This window comes from Camelus dromedarius, chromosome 4 (genome assembly GCF_036321535.1).
Source record: "Camelus dromedarius isolate mCamDro1 chromosome 4, mCamDro1.pat, whole genome shotgun sequence".
Taxonomy (NCBI): Eukaryota; Metazoa; Chordata; class Mammalia; order Artiodactyla; family Camelidae; genus Camelus; species Camelus dromedarius.
The window spans coordinates 51680505-51700290 of NC_087439.1; the positions used below are offsets into that span (position 1 = coordinate 51680505).

The window sequence follows — 19786 nt, forward strand, 5'->3', positions numbered from 1 at the left end:
ATTAAAATAGTCTCTTTTTCTCTCATTTTTTTTTAAAAAAGAGAGAGACACGTTTGTTGCACTGAAGTTTAAGTACAAGCTTCTGTACCTCAAGTATTTTGGTTATATTTTATTGTATATTTACCATAACAATCTTTTTATCATCTTTTTATGTTTGCATTAAATTAATCAGGTAGATAGTCTTAGGGAAAAAATCATTGCTACAATGAAGCTTCGAGAAGAAGTTGTGCCTATTGGATTGAACTGGTGATTCATACATCTTTGCCCACAAGCTGTGATAACGATGTTGATGCTCTGACCTATTGACATCATTCTGACGACATACCTTTAGGAGGTGGTGCTGCTTTCTTTTCGGGCACTTTTGCTGGAATTTTCCTCTCTTGTGATTCTTTAACAAAAACACAGGAATAAGAAGGGGTGCTTGAGTAGGTAGGTTCTACTAGAGTGTATCAATTGGCAAATGATATAAGTTAAGAGTAACACTGAACTGTGTAAATTATTGTATATTTGGGAACTTTACTGCTAAAGGGATTTTTCCTGCTGGATTTAGAAGCAGGATCAAACAGAGATGCAGCAAGGCAGTGAAAGTAAAACTTGAACTTCCGCATTAGAAAAGGGCACTTGCAATTTAGTCTCCGTAATAGGATGAAATGATTCAACTTACAATGTCATGAAAGTAACTGAAGAAAACAACTGTTAAAGCTTCTAAAGATTCCTAACTTTAAAAAATGCAAATGGTCATCTATTTCATATCTATTGTAAATCAGGTTAATAACACTGAAAATATCAAGAACTGAGCAAAAATGAGGAAAAGAGAAAAAAAATTACCCAATGAATACACTCCTTCATAAACCTCCTTTTGAACTTGGATGACCTCTCCTTCTTGATAAGTCTCTTCCCATTCTTCCTCCTCTTCGTCATAACCTTCTGCCCTTTCATAGTATTCTTGCCCTTCTTCAAAATCTTCTTCCCATTCCTCGTGAACTTCCCTTTCAGCTTCGACCTTGGTCTCTTCATAGTCTTCATCTGGTTCCTCATAATAAGGTTCCTCAAATGGCTCTGTGTATGGTTCCATCTCTAGTTCGTCATAAGGTTCTTCCACAGATTCTATGAAAAGTCTCTTCTCCTCATAGACTGCTTGCTTTTTCTCATACACAGCTTCTTTTTCTTTCTGAACCTCCTTCTTTCTGGTTATGGTTGTGATTTTCACTTCTTCCGCCTTAGAGGATACATCGATAATTTCAGCAGCTAAAATAAATAAATAAATTTTAAAAGATAATATTAGCATATTAATTATATCCATATAGTTATTTCACTAAATGAAAGTCAATGTGGTAAAGCAATATCAGTATTTCAGATCTCAGCATTATATTGATCATTTACATTTTCTTTGTGTTGGTTCTGTTTGCATTTTTGTCTATTATGGAACACAGTCAGGAGTGTCAAGATATACTCTCCTCTTAACTTGAGGGTTTTTCTGGTGTGAACAAAATGGCATTTGGCAAATATTATCAAATAGAACACATCTTCCATTGTTTTAGGAGAGCTCCAGGGTGCAAAATCCTTAGTTCTTTTCCCCATGGATTATCTTAATATTTGATCATTTTATGGAATTTATATTTAATATTTCTAGTTATTTAAATGTCCAATTATTCTTTTAAAAACAGTATTAATTTTAAAGCTACATTTTAGACTATCGACTATAACTCTTCAGTTTAATAAAGATAATATTTAGAATTATGTAACCAAATCAATCCATTGCTTTTATAGAACAACTTAAAGAAAATGAAGGCTAACATTATTTATATGATTCTTAACATTTGCCTTAGCTACAGCTGAAACAATCAGGGGTGACCCCTCCCTCTCTAGCCCTCAGCACTTCTTTCCCCGTGCTCCTTGCCCTGAGGCTGCACAAACGTCTGCCTGTGTTTCCTTTCCTGGTATCAGAGCAACAGGTAGTAGCCATCCCTGCTAATGCTAATTTTACTAGAGCAGAGGAGATGCTACAACTTTGCAGGAAGTGAGAAGCCTGATACACAGAAATAAGAATACAATGCAGAGATGCAGCTCTCAGAAATAGAGTCAAATATTTAATAATTTAGTAATTGCATTTACCTTTTGCTGGAATTAAAGCAGTAGGAGGTGGGGGCTTCTTGGCAACCTCTGGGACTGTAAAAACATAAAGCAGACATTTATTTTTAGATTATGCATTTTTTAATGCTTACTAACCTTGCACACCCTTATTAGTCACGTGTATGACCTGATGCTACTAGTCATATATCAAAGACTTATATAATGTCCAAATTTAGCTCCCCAGAAATGCTATGCAATGCTGTATTAATGAGAATGCAGGGAGGCTGAAATTTTATTAGTTTAGGTTGATTTAAAACACTTTAAATTAACATGAAACATGAGAATATTCAATATGCCTAATGCTAAAAAATAACGCGTGTTTAATTTTTTCAGTGAATAACAGTAAAGTCCAGGCTTTTGAGCTGCTTCTTATTCTATAATGTTTCACAAATCACCAATCAGAAAGAAGTCTCAGTGAATGGTGCTTTGTGCTCCTGGATTCTCCTGTTAGGAGGTTCCTGTGCTCTAATCTTAGCCAAATAGCTTTCTTGGAGAAAAATATTTGTTTAAACCTAGTTATCCAATTTTCTTCCTAAAAACTTTCTAGGATAAAGAAAAAATAGTCATTAAATTGGTCCTCCTGCAAAATAGTTCTTTTTTTTTTTTTTTTTTTTCTGTAAGTACTGGCATTTAGCTCAGGTGAACCAGGAAGGATGCTGACTTTGGCTGGAGCCGCCCCTTGAAACCAGCACCAGCCCTTGACCTTCTATTGGTGCGACTCGATCAAGACAAGCTGTTGTACTAGACCAGCTGTTGCCTTCTTTAAATTACCATCCAGAGATAAGAAGAACTCTCTAGTGTTGCCATTGGGTGCTATGGGCAGACACAGGCACAAGGGGACAGGGGAAGAAAAAAGGGGTGTGGCAAGAAAGTTGAGAAAGAAAAAGTAAAAACTGAGTCAAAGAGGAGGGTGAGAATGAGTGAAGGATACGGTACCATTTTGTGAATTCACACTCTTACCCTTCCTCTCTCTTCCACTATTTGGGATTTAAATGTTAACCAAGAGAAAGGCAGTAAGACTGAATTTTGATTAACTGTACTACCTTCAGGTGGTGCCTCTTTGGGCTTTGCGACTCTTTTAGCATCTTTCTTCACAGCTTTTTTGGTCACTGAAAAATGAGATATCAGATGTAAATTACTAAAATGTTTTCAGGAAACTAGGAGGTTTATTGAAATGGTTTATTTTTTTCACATGTTTTGATGGTAACAAGAGACTCTGCACATTATTCCAAGACACCTGTTTCAGAAAGACCTCGGACTTGAAAGCAGAAAACTTTTTTGGAAGGAGAGAGAATATGTAGGGTGATTTTACATCTTCACTGATTTTATACTTGCTTAAAGTTTTCGAAACATCTAGGGTGAGCCTAAGTGATATCATGAATAGAAAAGGTACATCTTTTCTTCTTTGTTTCACTTAGGTAAGAACACTTTAAATATGTCAGGAAAAAGACTAAGAAGTGAATTAGTAAAAGTAAAGTCCTATCTATGCTATAAGGTGGAAACTTTCTTTTACTGTTGCTGACATTATACCCTGATCGTGGTCCCTGACCATAACTTGATTATGGCTCCTAGCACTCATGAATAAATAACACTGTTTTGCATTTTTAAAGCACAATTTAATTTCTCAAGTTTCCCACTGGGTATTTAAACTTAGTCATGTTGACACTAACACTCAAAGAATAAATCATTAAGATAAATTATTATTCCTGACAACAAATAGAAGTGGAAATCCATTTTACGAATTTTGATTCTTGCTCCTTTTTGCTATCAGAAGTAGATGAAATATAGTTAACTATATTCATATAAATTTAAAAAAATGTTTTTCTTTGTTATTGAGTCATAAAGCTGGAAGTGTCCTTTTTTTTAAACTGAATTTCCCCTGAAGCTGACTGAAAATTAGCTCAAGCTTTTGACACCAATTGCAGTGGTTATTAGGGGACTAGCGAGTCAAACCCTGGGAAACCACTACAGTAATGGTGGCTTGGCTTTGGAAAAATGTGACTTTGACATGTAGAATTTTTTTCCTGATGATGCTGGGAGAATTCTAACAGCAAGTCTGAACTCCCCAGAACTCTGGAAAGGAAGTCGGATGACTAATTAGTTGAGCAGCTTGGTGACACAAATAGTATAATTTATCTATTAAAACATTTGAAAAAGACAATTCTCTGGCACACTCAAGAGTTTACTGGAGAGCTCTTTCTTTAGCTTAAAGAAAAATGAAATCTATCAAAAATATTTTAAATCATAATTTTTGTATAAAATGGTGAATTTTAAAAAGTAGCTAATAGTGTAACTGAGAAAAAACACAAGCTGTAATCTTCACCTTGACTATACCTAATATGTTTTATTTCTATAAGCTTCACTAGAATTTGATTCTATCATTTTATTGTTATGTATTGTAGTTAGGAAAATATGAAATGTGTAATCAGTTTGCCACTAATGCTTAAGTTATTTCTTTAAAAATATTTAATATTAAACATCGTATTTGGTTTGTCTGATGATTTTCAGACTTTTAGGCGCATGTCTCACATAACTTAGTTAATACTTAGAGCAAATAATTCACATTTTAAAAGGCAGTTCAACCTGCTGACCACTAGAGGGCCAACGTGTTTCATTAAACAATTTTCTAGGTCTGCAATAGTTACATTCTCTATTTTGACATCCAGGCAAATAACATGTAATACCTTCAATACGTTTTGCTGGTGGTTTCTTTTCTTCAGGTAATGGTAGCAACAGAGGGATAGGAGGAACAGCCGTAGGAGGAATTTCTGAAGAAAATAAATGCCATTATAAGTAACATGGTTTGGTTTCTTATTTTGTGTGAAATACAATGAAAAGTCTCATGCATTTCTTGCAGTACTTCAAAAGTGTTAGAGTACCAATTCATCAATCAGAATAAAAATAGCACTTATTTATAACTGTAACTACTCTTTTGCTTTGATTTGTAATCACACAGGCGAAGATGACGTGGATGGGTTTATTCTTGCTTTATGCTGCGGTTTGGCGTAGGTAATGTACTGGCGGGGTTGGGGGGGGTGGAGTACTGCCGCTTCAGGCTCAGGAGTCGTGCGCTGGGACTTACCTTCTGGTGGCACCGCTCTGATAGGCATGGTGGGGATTGGAACTCTGGAATCAGGAATGTCTGAAAGGGACATTTAATAATGATAAGCACAGAGAGACTGAAGACACAGATATTTATTAGACAACTAAGGTGTGTTTGACTGCCAGGCATTTCCAACAGCAGAATCTAATATGCAGACACAAAGATATTAAGATTCTTTTGTGTGTAACCACACAGGCAAATCTATTCCCTATGAAGATGTGTTTTGTTCTATGGCCACATCGTTTGGCTTGATACTAGATAGAAGCTGAATGTGACCTCAGAACCTCTAATTTCCCAAACTCACAAAGCCTAACATGTATTATTTTCCTGAAAAACATTCTGTTGAAAAAAAGAAATCGTATTTGTAGATATGTTCGTTTGGCTTCTATTGTTTACATAATTACACTAAATGTATTGTAAGCGAGGATTGATTTTTTTTTTTAACTTACCTGGAGGCTTCATCTCAAGTTTGATTTCTGCAAAAGAAAAAAAAAATGATGTTTTTTAAAATTGAGAATGGTCTTGGCAGGCTACTTTGTTTCAGATGGCCGTGTGATTTTAATGGGGTGTTTTGTTCTCTGACCTTTAGTTGTTAAGTACAGCTCTGCTGTGCTTCTGGCTTCACCTCTCGGCTCCAGTCGAGCAATTACTGAGTAGACACCTAAGGGAAAAAAATCACAAAACGCTTGCTTTCTGATATGTTTGCAAATAACATTTCTTTATTTCCAAACAGCAAGTACTTATTTATATTCCTCTTTCCTAAAAAAGTAATCTAGATAGAATTACAACGTTTAAGGGTAAACTAGGACAGAAATCTAAAAACAAAGTTTAAATTCTAAATTCACAGGGACACTGTCTATTAAGTTACCTTCGTCATCTGGGGTCACGTTGTGGATGGTCATATAATGGCACCGACCATCATTCCTAAAGTTGTATTTCTGGCTCTCGGTCAGTTCTGTTGGCCCTTTGTACCATGTTACAATGGCGTCATCAAAGGACACTTCACACTCGAAGGTGGCAGATTGATGTTCACTCACCACGATGTTCTGTATGCGCCTCGTAAACTGAATTGGTTCAGCTGTTTAAGTACAAAAAGAGTTCAAAGTTAGATTGCACAGGGAAGAATTTCTTTCGCTGTGCTTTCCCCCCAAGACGTTTAAAGTCTCCATCTTTTTATCCAACTGGAAAATAGCAGAAAAAAGGCTGAAAATATAAAACAAGAAGAAAGTGCACTTCTTTGCATCAGTAACAAAAAATTATCCCAAGATTTCAGTGTATTCCTACAGGATCAAAGTACGAAAGTGTAAAGAAATCCTTGAAAGTCCTTAAAATACTTACATGAAGGCAATAGTCCAGGGTGCTTATACCCCAAAGTCAAATTTAAACTTGAAAAATGTTAGTGAAATGGGAGGTTCTAAATAAACGGAACGTAAACTTAATTTTACTGTATACTTTATTCCCCCTGACATTCTTCCTTTCCTCTGTAAAATAATTCCGCTTGCTATTCAGGATTTAGAATTGCTTATTAGTTGACCTGTATAACTCCTGTGAAATAATTCCAAACTTAATAGGAAATCTGTACTTCTAAATTTCAAAGGATTCATTTTCAAGGGTTCTGAAACCTGCTTTGCAAGCACCTTGGGGCAGGCATGGAGTCCATCCACTGGGGACAGCAGGGTGTTTAGTAGAATGGGCTGGAGTGGAGGTCTTTCTGCAAAATTGTATCTGGAAGGCTGGAATGAACATCTTAGATGTCATACGTACTCTGGTGAGCTTTTTTTTAAGGATCGTACAAAAATATGCGATTAGTTTTTAAAATAAGTGGTTTCAACTGGATCCTTTAAATTGAAAACTATTTAAAATTTTTGAATGTAAACTACAACCTTGCTATCGACTGGAAAGCAAGTCAGAAAAGTTGAAATAGTTATGTAACTAAGAAGTCATATGGTTGTTATTTCAACAACTCTCAATGGGCTCCAACACCTGGAAGCAGAGGCTATCAACAGAGTCAAATGTTGCTGAATACAGCTTCAGGATGTCTCCGGACAGTGCCTGCAATCCACGATTAGGAAACAAATATTGTGGCACCTAAATCCTGAGATTCCACTTCATTTCAGAGATTCAGAAGGCTGGAATGTGATATTCTTAGGAAATAATTATTTTTTTTAAATAGCTGCTAATCACACATCACATATGTTGTTAATTTTATAAAGTTTCATATAGATAGAGTCAGACTGATTCCTATAAACAAAATGTCAACTTCTAGCCAAAATCCTCTAGACAGCCATGAAAACTGGTTCGTTCCAAGATTTCTTTCTAGGATTCAAAATCATAGATATGAGAATTATGGAGTTTAGTAGATTTGTAAAGAATTCCTGGATTTAGCAGAATTATGAAATTTACCAGAAATAACTGTTAGAAAGTCATTTCTCAGTTTGGATTACCAGAAATAACTGTTAGAAAGTCATTTCTCAGTTTGGACTGAAATCTGCTTCTGGTCAAAAAAAAAAAAAAGAAGAACTATGCAAAAGAAGTGGCATTTATGTGAACACTTCCCTTTTGATTTTGTATGAATTTTGAGATGTGAGTGAATGCTATGAGTTTTGTGTGTTGGGAAATGAGCACACACGAACACTTTGAGACACATCTGACGGCAGGGTTGCGGAGGTCCTGCACAACATTTGCCACTGACCCATGCTGTAGTAACTCCAGCCGTGGTCTGTCACCCACCTTCAATTCTGAGCTCTGCTGAAGTTTCAAGGTCTTCGTATTTGCAGGTGTACTGGCCCTGGTCTTCTGCTCGAACATCTGCAATGGTCAGCTTATGGACTTTATGTTCCACTTCAGTCTTATATCTACCTTGGGGTTTAAAGATTCTGCCATTTCTGAACCATTCTGATTTTACATTAGGCACAGAAAACTGGCATGTCATGGTGCAAGTCTGGCCTTCTTTCAAAGTAACATCCTGAAGATGCCGTTCCCAAGCAGGCTCTGTTGGGATGATACAATTCACATTTTGTTCAATATCACATGTGATACACTCAACAGTAAACTAATCTCACAAGTTTTTTTTTTAAACTCCTCTACTTACCAATTACAGTTAGTTTAGCACTAGCGATGTGTGGACCACACACCAATCTATAATTGCCCTGATCTTTAAGTTGACAGTTTCTGACTCTGAGTGTATGTCGATCACCATCAATGCTTATTTCAAATTTATCACTGGGTTCCAGTTTTTCAGTCCCTTTGTACCATGAAAGCTTGATTTCTGGATAATTAATCTTAATGTCAATTTCAAACACAGCATCGTTATCTTTCAAAACTGTCTGATTTTCAATGTCCTTGATCAGAGTGACAGGCTAGGAGAGTAAAGAATTAAAATGCATTAGTCACTCCTTCCGTTGTAATTGCCAGTAATAATTTGTTCATTTTGTGATCAGCATAATTCAGTTTACCTCTGTCTGGGATAGCCTTTGCTGAATAAATGACACAAGCTCCTCAAATTCCCTTTCTTCCTTCTCTGACTTCTCTATTTCCTCAATTTCCTGAAGAGAAAAGAAAAGTATTAAGTATTCCATATGAAATAAACTTTGAATTAGAGGATGCACGATTACATTCAGTTTCCATTCTTGATGCTGCTTAGGCTTTTATTAAATGTTCTTATACAACTGTAGGGTTCTGGACATTCGAAGTGCATATGTTAGATGTTTCAAATGTGAAATTTTCAAGATGATACTATTAACAAAAGATCATACCAATCTATGTGTCTCTTCTTCTTGGCTTTGCTTTAGCAATTCAAATGCTTGAAGAAGACCCCGGAAGTCAGTGATTCCGTACATGCGGGCATATTTTTCATATTCTTTTGGATCAACATTTTTGAGAAGTTCCATGATATCAATTTCCTCTTCTTCTCCAGCTCCTTTCTTTAAGGCTGGAGTCCTAAGTGAAATAAGAAATAAACATAGGTCTCTTAGGACATGTGAGGCTACAGTAGAAGACTGTTGTCGATGGACCAGGAAGTGGGCTCCCGCCAGACACTGAATCTGCCAGCACCTTGATCTTGGACTTCCAGTCTTCAAAACTGCGAGAAGCAAGTTTTTGTTATTTATAATCCAAAAAAAGAGAAATAAACATGAATCACCTGTCTTCTACTTATTTTGAATTGTCTATCATTATTCAAGGATTATAACTGTAATTAATTTTTTTCACAGAGGACTAGTTCTATGTCCTTTATTCAAGAACTATTAATTTTACCATGTTAACCGTGAAACAAAAAATGTGGGTTTGGAGATGCAGTGGATTAAGGCTGGAACTGTCATGAAAGTATACAAATCTGATCAAAGAGTTTGTGAATAACAAATATTCTTGTAAACTTCACAATAAAAAGGGTTAATCAAAGAATTAAAAGGAAAAACAATAAGAGCAATGGAAAGCACTCATAAAGAATATATATCATATCATGGAAAAGATGTGTAGAAATCAAATGTTGATTAATTGATTAACAATGTTGCTGAAATATAATTGGTACTGAAATTACTCGTAATTGTGGAAAATGTCTAAAACAGCTGATCTAGAAAGCCATTCAGAGCATGAGAAATTACACAAAGGAACAAAAATGTCATGCCGACACACACACAGGTTTTTCTATAAGCCACTTCCTTTGTTCAAAATTTTAATAAAATAAATACCTCATTCTCAAAACTTTCTCATGATTATGCAGATACTGATATTCATGTACCACTAACTTGCACCCAAATATTGTGTATTTGCTTATCTGTTTCTGTTAAAATGTCTATATGCTTATGTTCTTTCACAATCTGGAACCTTGAGGGGACGGTCCATGCTTCTTGAGAGACCCTTTTTGTGAACAGTACATTATTGTGTGTGGTGTTTTACTGAACTTACTTTTTCAGCATTGCTCTAAGGTCACCTTCAATTTTCTCTTGTTTCTTCCTCTCATCCACCTGTAGATTAACATTACTTTCAATTTCACCATGTTTATTAAACGCAACACATCGGTACAATCCAGAGTCGGTTTTTGTGGTGTCTCGAATCTCCAGCTTTGCTTCGTCACCTTTCTGGTGGATGAAAATGCGACCTCCTTGGTTCAGCTGTCTCCATTTCCCTTTTGTCCATTTAACATTTGGAATTGGATCACCTCCAACTTTTGCAATGAATGTGGCAGTGGTTTCTAAGGAATGATGAAAACAAATCAGTCACAAATTTAATTTTCCAAAATCAGTTTTTCTGAAATTAAATCAGTAGTAAAAGGCACACGATAGATGAGTATGTACTTTTCATGAAGTACTTACTTTCGACAACTCTGATACTCTGAGGTTCTGATATGAAGAAGAGTTTTCCGTCTACCGCTGCTTTCTTAGCTGCTGGGACAGCAGCTGGTTTGTCTAGAAAAAAATTTGCATTTTACATGTTTTGTTATCACAATTACCTTAAAATTGTAATAAATAATTTCCTTTGAAAAATAAGCTTTAGGAGTTTGGAAGTGTCATAAATCACATGAACTCTACATGAGAGTGGATTATAGAAGATAAAGCAGTTTCAGAGACATTTATAACCAGTTGCAGCTATTACCTGCAGACTGGACTACAATCACATTAACAGTATCAAATTCTGTATTCCTAGACTTGGCTTTTCTACAGATTTCCTTCAGGGGTACAGCATCAGGCTACCTTAGGTCACAGTATTACAGCATCATTTTTGGAACTTCACTTAGTTACATCCTCCTGGATATGGTGAAAAGTGGGTCAAGAAATATGAACCTGGGGTGCTTTCAGAAAGTCTGTCTGGAAATTATTGCCATTAAATTATCTAATATTTCAATTATAATAAGCAGGTTACAAATTGCAAATGAGCAATAACTGATATTTCTAGAAATATAATTGAACTCATTTAAATTGTGCAAAGCAAATAAACGAGAGCAGTTGACTTCATCCAAATAAGTTTCGAGGTGTCTGTACCTTTAATGGTCACTTTTGATTTGGAAGTGTCACTTCCAGCCACGTTGGAAGCTTTACACACATAATCTCCTGCATCTCCTTTAGCCACATCCTTGAGTTCCAGCACAGCAGTCCCATTAGCAAAGCTGAAGCTGCATCTGTCTGAGGGCTTTATTTCCCTGCCAGCCTTCAACCACTGGATCCTGATCGGTTCTGATCCCCTGACATGGCAGCTGAGCTGCATGAATTCTCCTTCAGTCACTGTTACTGGAGTAAGGTGTTGGTCAAACACAGGTGGCTTCTTCGGTTCTAGAATTAAAAAGGTATTTTCATGAGGAACATTAAATCCTAGAAAAGAGACAACTTTTGCCTCTCATAGGTAGCACTGGTTTCTAGAGTAGAAATTAATCTTGTGCCTTTCTCTCTGAAAACATTAGTTACCTTTGTTGGATTTTAAAAACAGAAAAAGGTTTAAAAACAAGCAAAGAATAGAGCCATGCTGCCCATGAATTACCCCAGCATCTGTGTCCTGATTAAGCACTGCAAACATTGCACTGGCAGTTACTATAAACTTTGGTGTCATAGAGCACACTGTTGGTTTTCTCAAACCTGCACGCAGGTGGATTTTCACTGAACCCTAAAAACTAAGGGCTTATTGGAGAATTCTGCTCATGATATGCAGGGCTTGCTAACCCCTTGGTTAGAAAGCCAACCACTGAGTAATCCATGAGCCCACATCTTAATATGTGATTTTCTCTGATGTTCATCTTTTGCTATTAAAGGCAGCTACAGTAGCATTTAAAATCCAATCTTTGCCCAAAGGAATTAGGGGCTGAAGCTCAAATGTGCAACTGAAAACCAATGAAGAAGACAAAAATAATATGATAGGAAGGTCATGAATAACCCGGTATTATGTAATGATTTTATTGAATGGTTCTGAGACCATTCAATAAGGCAGTATTCATGACTGGAAAGATGAAAACTTCTGATGTCTACTCTTTTTAAAATTCTACATATAGAAAGCCTCAGAATTCTACAGATATTATTTATCTACTCAATAGCAAAGCCATCTTGAATGTGAATCATGAATATATGTCACCGCTAAGCACATGTTTTTCGTTTTACTAAATGTGTTTGAAACTAAATGCGTTTAAGTCCTATTAAATGAGTGATGAAATTTTAATTATAAGGTAATGATATTAGCTTCTTAGTAATATTAATCTATTAATTATATTAACCTATTGTCTGTGCACCCTGAAATGGCCAGCTAGAGCATCAGAGTTGGTAATTTAGTCCTAGCTTTTCAAGGAGGTTAGCCTGTAAAGTGATTTTGATGAACTGCAACAAAATTATCTAGATGAAGCCATTATGGTTAGAGGATCAGAAGGTCTCCTTAAACAATACAGTCTATTTCTTTGCCTCAAGCTATGACTGTGTATTTATTCATAATGATATGCAACATACTTCCACACACCTTGTTTTTCTTTTTGAGCAAATTTTACCCTTTTGTATGAGATTAATATTCATTTACAGGCTAAAAGCTTTGGGCAATACATGTCAGACAGTAATCCTGGAGAAATATCCTTAGAAAAGAGAATGTTTCAGAATGTGATAGAACTCATAATAAGCAAAGCTAATGCAATATTCAATGATAAAATTTTTTTAAATTTCAAAACAAATGTGCTTCATAAAAATTTATATGTCACTTATGCATGAATTTCAAAGTAGACTTAGACTTCTAACTACCTGAGAAAATTTTAGGATATGATTTACAAGCTAAGATACAGTCCATTTATTATATGATACTACTTTGCTGGGCCACGTAATTATATTACAAATAATACATATTTTTATTAAATATGTGCAATTGTGGCAAATCAATTAAATAATATAGATTTATATCTGTTATAACTTACTGGGTTAAGATGTCAGAACAAACACACACAACTGTCTAACAGGCAGGAAAGGAAAACCCAACGTCTGGGGGCTGTGAAAGTGACTCACCTCTGATGACGATTGAAGATGTACACAGAGCAGAGCCTGCATCGTTTGACACTTTGCACGTGTACAGACCAGCGTCGCCCACGCCCGCCTTCCTGACTTGCAGCAGAAGTGCGTTGTTCTTGAAGGTGATTTCACAGTTGGGTGTTGGATGGATTTCTATATTGTTTTTGTACCAGGCAACAGTTATAGGCTGGGAGCCAGCAACACGGCCCTCGAGTTTGAAAGAATTCCCTTCTGTTTCTTCTACTGTCTCCGAAAGTTTTTTAGTGAAACTCGGTGGGATGAGCCGCTCTGTAAGAAAGTTCAAGGATATATGAAACGGAATCCAAAAGTAGGTTATTAATAGGAAGTTTTCCAAGAAAGAGAAGTCATATTTTTAGTTCAAAGTCAAAGCTGATCAATCAAATACAGTGTATCAGTGTACGTTCCTTAACATTTTGGCCTCCTTCCACAAGATTATTCTTTGATTTATAGGATAAATGATAAGAATAATTTATGGCCATTTACAAAATCAGTTATTTGTTAAAAGAAAAAGGGAGGGTGGTCTTAGTGCTATGTAGGATATATAAAACTTTTAGAGAAATACAGATTTTAAAAAGATCACTTTTTCTCTAGAGAAACTTATTTCCTTTGAAACATTTTTATGTCATTTGTTTTAAAATGCCATAAATATCATTTGTCCTAATAAAAACTGCACCCTTCGGATATGATATACCAAGGTACCTTTTATATTGAGCGGAGCTGTGCAGGAGTCCTTTCCCACTTCATTGACAGCATAGCAGGTGTACTGGCCAGAGTCTCCTTTGTCTACTTTCAGGATTGTCAGATGGGCACTGTTTTCCAGGTAACTGATCTGGTAGTTTCCGCCACTTCGTATCTCTCTGTTGTCTTTGGCCCAGGCGACCTTTATTGGCTGTGTCCCAGTAACGTGGCACTCAAAGTCTGCGCTCTCTCCCACCACAGCATCCACAGGGGCAAGAGGGATGTCGAAGAAGGGTGGGTTCTTCCCCTCTAAGAGGAGAGCAGAAAGACAAGGTTGCAGGCTCCAGACCTTGATCGTCCCCATCTACACACATCCTCCTTCCCTAATTTCAAATTTGGCTATAAAAAAAATGTAATTACAGAAACAGAAGTTTAAGAATCCACAAACCTGTGAGAACAAGTCTGGCACTGGAAGAAGCAGAACCTATAGGATTTGTAGCCGTGCAGGAATACTGGCCTGCAAAACTCCGATCTGTTTGGAAAATATTGAGAGTGGCTACATTGTCTAAAAATGATGTTTGTACATTGGGGCCATCTTTCAATGGCCTGCCATCTTTAAACCAAGACACCGAGATAGGTTCCGATCCACTGATGGCGCACTCAAAGACAACGGGCAGCCCGACCGTTTCGTGAACATCTCTCAGTTGTCGAGAAAATGATGGTGGAAGCTTTTGTTCTGTAGGAATGGAAATTAAGTAATGAATGCTTCTGGACTTTTTCAATGTGCTGAATATTCTCACAATTATTGTTATACAGATAACGGGATTTTTATAAAACTATTAGGCGGTATTCACATCTCCTGAATTAACTTGGCCACAAGGAAAAGCAGGTAAATTTCTGGAGCAAAAGTTTCACTCTGAGGCCACCCTGATGCATGGTAGGTATAAAAATATGTAAGCCAATAAAGAAACTGATTGGTTTAAGGCACATCTCCAATATGTGGCAGATTCTGACTTTTAGATTGCTTTCTAGCAATTTGAATGAGACACGCATAGGGTGGAATTTAAAAAATACAATTACTCATTTTTCTTGAAATGATGACATGATCCTTCCAACTGAAGATTAGTCATTTTATCTCTCTCCATAAAGGTGATAGAAAAAGATAAGCTCCTAACTTGTAGACAGAATTACTTAAGCAGAAAATTTTGCATTTTGAAAGACTGTCCTGAAAAGAAGACCCTCGCCAGATTTTTTAAATACTGTTCAAAAGAAACATACATTTGTTCATTTTCAAAAATATTGCAATCACCTTGAACAGTCAGGAAAGTTGATGAAGAAACTTCTCCCACACTGTTTTCAGCTCTGCATATATATTCACCACTATCATTAGTATCGACCTGGTTGAAAACCAGTGTAGCAACATTATTCCTAAAATGCATTTTGTAGGTAGCAGTGGGTCTCAATTTTGTATCTCCTTTAAACCAGGACACTGCAATTTCAGGGGACCCAGCAAGTTGACATTGTAAAGAGGCAGAATCTCCAACCGTCACCTTCACAGGCTCCAATTGCTTGACAAAATATGGTGGTTCTGTAGCCAAGAGAGGGAATCAGTTACGAAGGAGACACGCTGGTATGGTTATTTATGCATAAATATAGGAAAGTACAATCATAACAAACCTAGGATCAGTATTTGTGCTGAACAGGAATCTTTCCCAGAAGCATTTTCAATGTAGCAGTTGTACTGTCCTGCATCCTCAACTGTGCTACTTGGAATTTCCAGAATTGCCGATCTTTCCGTTGTGGTTATATTACACCTCTGGGAAGGAGCTATGTTTATGCCATTTTTCTTCCATGTGACTGAAATGGGAGGAGTTCCAGTATATGTGCCTTCTAGGATCAGGGGTTTTCCTTTCTCTATGCTGTAATCATTGAGCTTCTTTACAAATTTGGCTGGAGCTAGAGTAGAGAAATTGAAAACATGAAGTCAAGCACATATACACACAGATACGGACAGGTCTGTTGCTGCATGTACACGACTGAAAAAATGCAGGACAGCGGTCAAACAAACCTTTCACGTGTAGGTGTGTCGTGTAAGAAGCTTTGCCGGCTTCGTTACTAACGATGCAGGTATATTCTCCACTGTGTGATGCATCTACATCAAACAGCTCCAGTTCAGCAACTGAATCCTCCAAAGACACATTACATCTGTCCCCTGGTACTATTTCACTGCTACCCTTGAACCAGCTGACACTGAAAGGGGGTGTTCCTTTCACAATGCTTGTGAAAGTTACATTGGTTCCAGTCAAAACATCCATGAGCTCGGGTTTCTGAACAAAAGATGGTGGTTCTAAACAAAAAAGCACATACCAGAAAAAGCTTAATACTTTTGAATTTTGATGATTAAAAACGGTTAATCAGTAACAAAATGCAGTTCTGTTTTGCTGTAGTTTTAACTGACCTCTCACAGTCAAAGGAGCACTGCACTCATCAGAACCAGCTGCGTTGGTAGCTATGCACGTGTAGTCACCAGCGTCTGAGTCTTCCAGCATGTTCACAGTCAGAGCACAAGTGTTATCCGTGAGGGTGGTCTGGTATTTCCTCCCACTGCTGATCTCACTTCCTTCGTGGAACCAGGAGACAGAGATTGGAGGTGATCCATAGACTTTGCACTCCATTATTACCGAGGAACCAGATAGGCCATGGGTCTCTTTCAATTTTCTTGTGAATGAAGGAGGAACAGTTCGGTCTGAATGTGATAAAAATCAAACAAACAAGGGGCATCAGTTATAAAACAATTTGAAAAGAGAATTACTGTCTTCTTGATGGGATATCTCCAGATCCACTTGGCTCTTTTGCGTGGGTATCAAAGAATTCCCTGTGGCTTCACACAATGGAAAGCCTTGAGAATGAGTGAACAAGATGTACTGGTTGATGTGTTAGGAATTTTGGTTTCTCTTTGCTGTGAATCATTATGTAGAGAATTATTCCAACATAACTGATTGTATGAGACCACGTATCCTTACTCCTTATACAGGGGTTAAGTTTTACTCCCACTACCTTGAATCGTGGAAACTCCTCCAAGAGAAAGGGATAGAGCTTTTGGACTTGGCTTTCTTCTAGCTCTACAAGTATTGTACCTCTGATCTTCCTGATTCAGAGGATGTCAGACTCACGTCCCACCTTAGAATTGAAGCTGCCCATACACATGTACATAAATCAGGAACTATACTATGATAACACTGAAACAAAAAACCCAATCAACCAACCTGAAACTTGAACTGAGGCTGTGCAGCTGTCTTTCCCCACAGGGTTTTGCACCTCAAAACTGTATACCCCGCTGTCACTGGGCGCCACGTTAATAATCTTGAGGCCAGATACTTTGTTGAAGAAGCTTATTTTATACTTGCTGTCACTTGTCAGCTCTTTTCCATCCTTGAACCACTTGGTAGTGAGTTCGGGCGTGCCTGTGACTGTGCACTCCAAGGTACAGGTATCTCCCGTGGTAACTTTGATAGATTCTGGCTTTTCCACAATCGCTGCAGGCTCTGGAATGAGAGGCAAATTGTATTCGGATGTTAAAATCACATTGAAAAACTCAAGAAGACACAGGTACTGGTAGGCGTGTTCTTGTTCTCATGGTGACATTCTATTTTCACTAACCGAGGATGGACAGTGTGGTGGAACACTCTTGCATTCCGGCATCGTTTCTGATCTGACAGGTGTATTTCCCGGCGTTGGCTATTTCTGTTGTGGAAAAGTGGAGGGTTGCAATGTTTTCTGAGTAAGAAATCCATATGTCATCACTTTCTCTGACAACTTCTCCCTTATCTTTGAACCACATCACGGAAATTGGCTCAGCGCCTTCAATAGTAGCCTGGAGCTGAACTTCTTCACCCACGATGGTAGAAACATCACTGGGCTTCTTCACAAACCTTGGTGGTGCTGATGGGAAAAATTGGCAAAATTGGGGATTTAAAATTTGTGGGGTGAAGAGTATTTCCCTCAAAGTCATGAACTCAAGGATCTAATTAGTGATCATGCATTGTTTCCACTTCTTATAGAAGAGGCATTTTTGGTGAATGGGAGCAGGGATGCATTAGAGTTTGTATTAAGCAGAAAGAGTTCAATGTCTCAGTCCCTCTGCCTTTCTAAATCCAGTCAAAACGTCTTGGGAAAACTGCCTGAAAGGGTATTTAGTAGGATTTAGAAATGGGATGCACACTAAACATAAAAAGATTTGGAAAGGGAAAAAGGGAAAACTGGGAGAGGCAACGAACGGTAAAGGATGGAGCAATAGCTGAGGGGCCCACAGAGCACTGAAATGAGAAGGAAAATAGCAAGAAGAGAGTGAAGCCACTCGAACCTTTCAGAGCGATGGAACCAACACAGGTGTCACTCCCCACATCGTTTGTGGCTCGACACTGGTACTCCCCAACGTCTGCAGTATCGACGTTCAGGATGTGGACGCTCGTAAGGAAGTTCTCGGACATTATCTTGTACTTCTTGCCACTCCTAAGTTCCCTCTTGTCTTTATGCCAAGAAACTTGAAATGGGGGTGTGCCCTGAAGCTCACACTCAAGGTGAACATCAGCTCCTTTCAGGGTCTCAACGGGATGAGGCTTTTTGCGGAAAGTGGGTGGTTCTAAAATTGGAAGGTAATTGAGTTAGGAAAGAAGGAAAATCAGGATGTATTCTCTAAGTAGGCAGTTACAGGTAAGAGTCAGTTTGCCATTCCACCACAGAGAGAACATATCACTTCCAATTTTCTACCACATCCTTTACAATGTTTAGAAGAGTGATGGAGAGTCAAACAGGAACTGAGAGGACAACTAGAGAGGAGGCGAATGTGAAAAACACCAAAGATGAGTAAAAGCTGACCTTTAACTTTTAAGGAGGTGCTGCTGCTGGCACTGCCCGCTGCATTGCGGGCCTCGCACGTGTAGTCTCCGCTGTCTTCCACACGGACATCATGCATTTCTAACACAGCCACCGAGTCAACGAACGACATTCTGAATTTACTGCTCTCTTGAAGTTCAGTCTCGTCTTTGTACCACAAAACTTTGATTTCTGGAGACCCGCCTATTTTACATTCATATCTTGTGTATTCATCTTGTTTCACAATTCTTGAAGGTTCTAGCTTCTTAATGAACCTGGGTGGTTCTATGGAACCAAAACAGAAAACACAAGGGAAGAGATGGAAAAGACATGTATAATTCAAGATGAAGTGAGAAGTCAAACCAAGAGGTCTTTAGCTCTAGAAAACAAATTTACTTGATGCGGTTCAAGAAAGAAGAGCTAAGTGACACCTAAATAGAAAATTCCTAAAATTAAATACATTTAGTTTTTTAAGCACCCACATCAAGTATTATTACAAAAAGAAGAAGGAAGAGACATTAATCCTTATTGTGCAATCCTCCTATGAGCAAAGGAATCACTTCTTTAGCGTGAGATCAGAGACAGCGCATGTATCTGCTGGTGGAAGCATTCGGAGGTTTACAGGGATTAAGAGAGTTTAGTTACTTTCTTGTATGTAAACCAGTGCAGGACTGTCTATTTTCTATGGCTGCAAAGGTATCAGTTATGTACCATGAGGAGTCAGAATAGCAGAACTGGGTCAGATATCTTAATATTTTTAAAGTGCCACTTTCTCTTATAGGCCTTAAATAGATATTTCTTCAACCTTCATAATTTCTCTTTGAAGTGGGGAGAACAATGCTTTCTTCATTAACTGAAGCAAAAAATTGAAGTTCTGGGAGACAAAAATAATTAGCTATATGTCATAGACTAAATGGGCTGCTAAATCTAATTACATTTTAATTTCTAGATATTTATAAACTATCGCCACAAAAGCCTTTAAAAATGCTCTAATGGGTTAGACCAATAGCTC

At 37.5% G+C, this 19786-nt stretch overlaps 1 protein-coding gene across 1 annotated transcript in view; it reads right to left on the reverse strand.

Annotated features, from left to right (window-relative positions):
* The window catches only part of TTN (titin), a 284130-nt gene that overhangs the window by 161218 nt on the left and 103126 nt on the right, over positions 1-19786 (reverse strand). Inside the window, exons 87-113 of the mRNA XM_064484940.1 lie at positions 18778-19059; positions 18263-18541; positions 17560-17841; positions 17166-17444; positions 16358-16645; positions 15968-16246; positions 15577-15855; positions 15209-15487; positions 14348-14635; positions 13921-14208; positions 13198-13488; positions 11215-11502; positions 10549-10641; positions 10142-10427; positions 8992-9175; positions 8692-8781; positions 8328-8595; positions 7967-8227; positions 6105-6314; positions 5820-5897; positions 5686-5712; positions 5216-5275; positions 4818-4901; positions 3177-3242; positions 2116-2169; positions 829-1248; positions 326-388 (exon numbers count right to left, since the gene is read on the reverse strand). Coding sequence (XP_064341010.1) covers positions 326-388; positions 829-1248; positions 2116-2169; positions 3177-3242; positions 4818-4901; positions 5216-5275; positions 5686-5712; positions 5820-5897; positions 6105-6314; positions 7967-8227; positions 8328-8595; positions 8692-8781; positions 8992-9175; positions 10142-10427; positions 10549-10641; positions 11215-11502; positions 13198-13488; positions 13921-14208; positions 14348-14635; positions 15209-15487; positions 15577-15855; positions 15968-16246; positions 16358-16645; positions 17166-17444; positions 17560-17841; positions 18263-18541; positions 18778-19059 — 5646 coding nt within the window. The remainder of the gene's footprint in view (positions 1-325; positions 389-828; positions 1249-2115; positions 2170-3176; positions 3243-4817; positions 4902-5215; positions 5276-5685; positions 5713-5819; positions 5898-6104; positions 6315-7966; positions 8228-8327; positions 8596-8691; positions 8782-8991; positions 9176-10141; positions 10428-10548; positions 10642-11214; positions 11503-13197; positions 13489-13920; positions 14209-14347; positions 14636-15208; positions 15488-15576; positions 15856-15967; positions 16247-16357; positions 16646-17165; positions 17445-17559; positions 17842-18262; positions 18542-18777; positions 19060-19786) is intronic.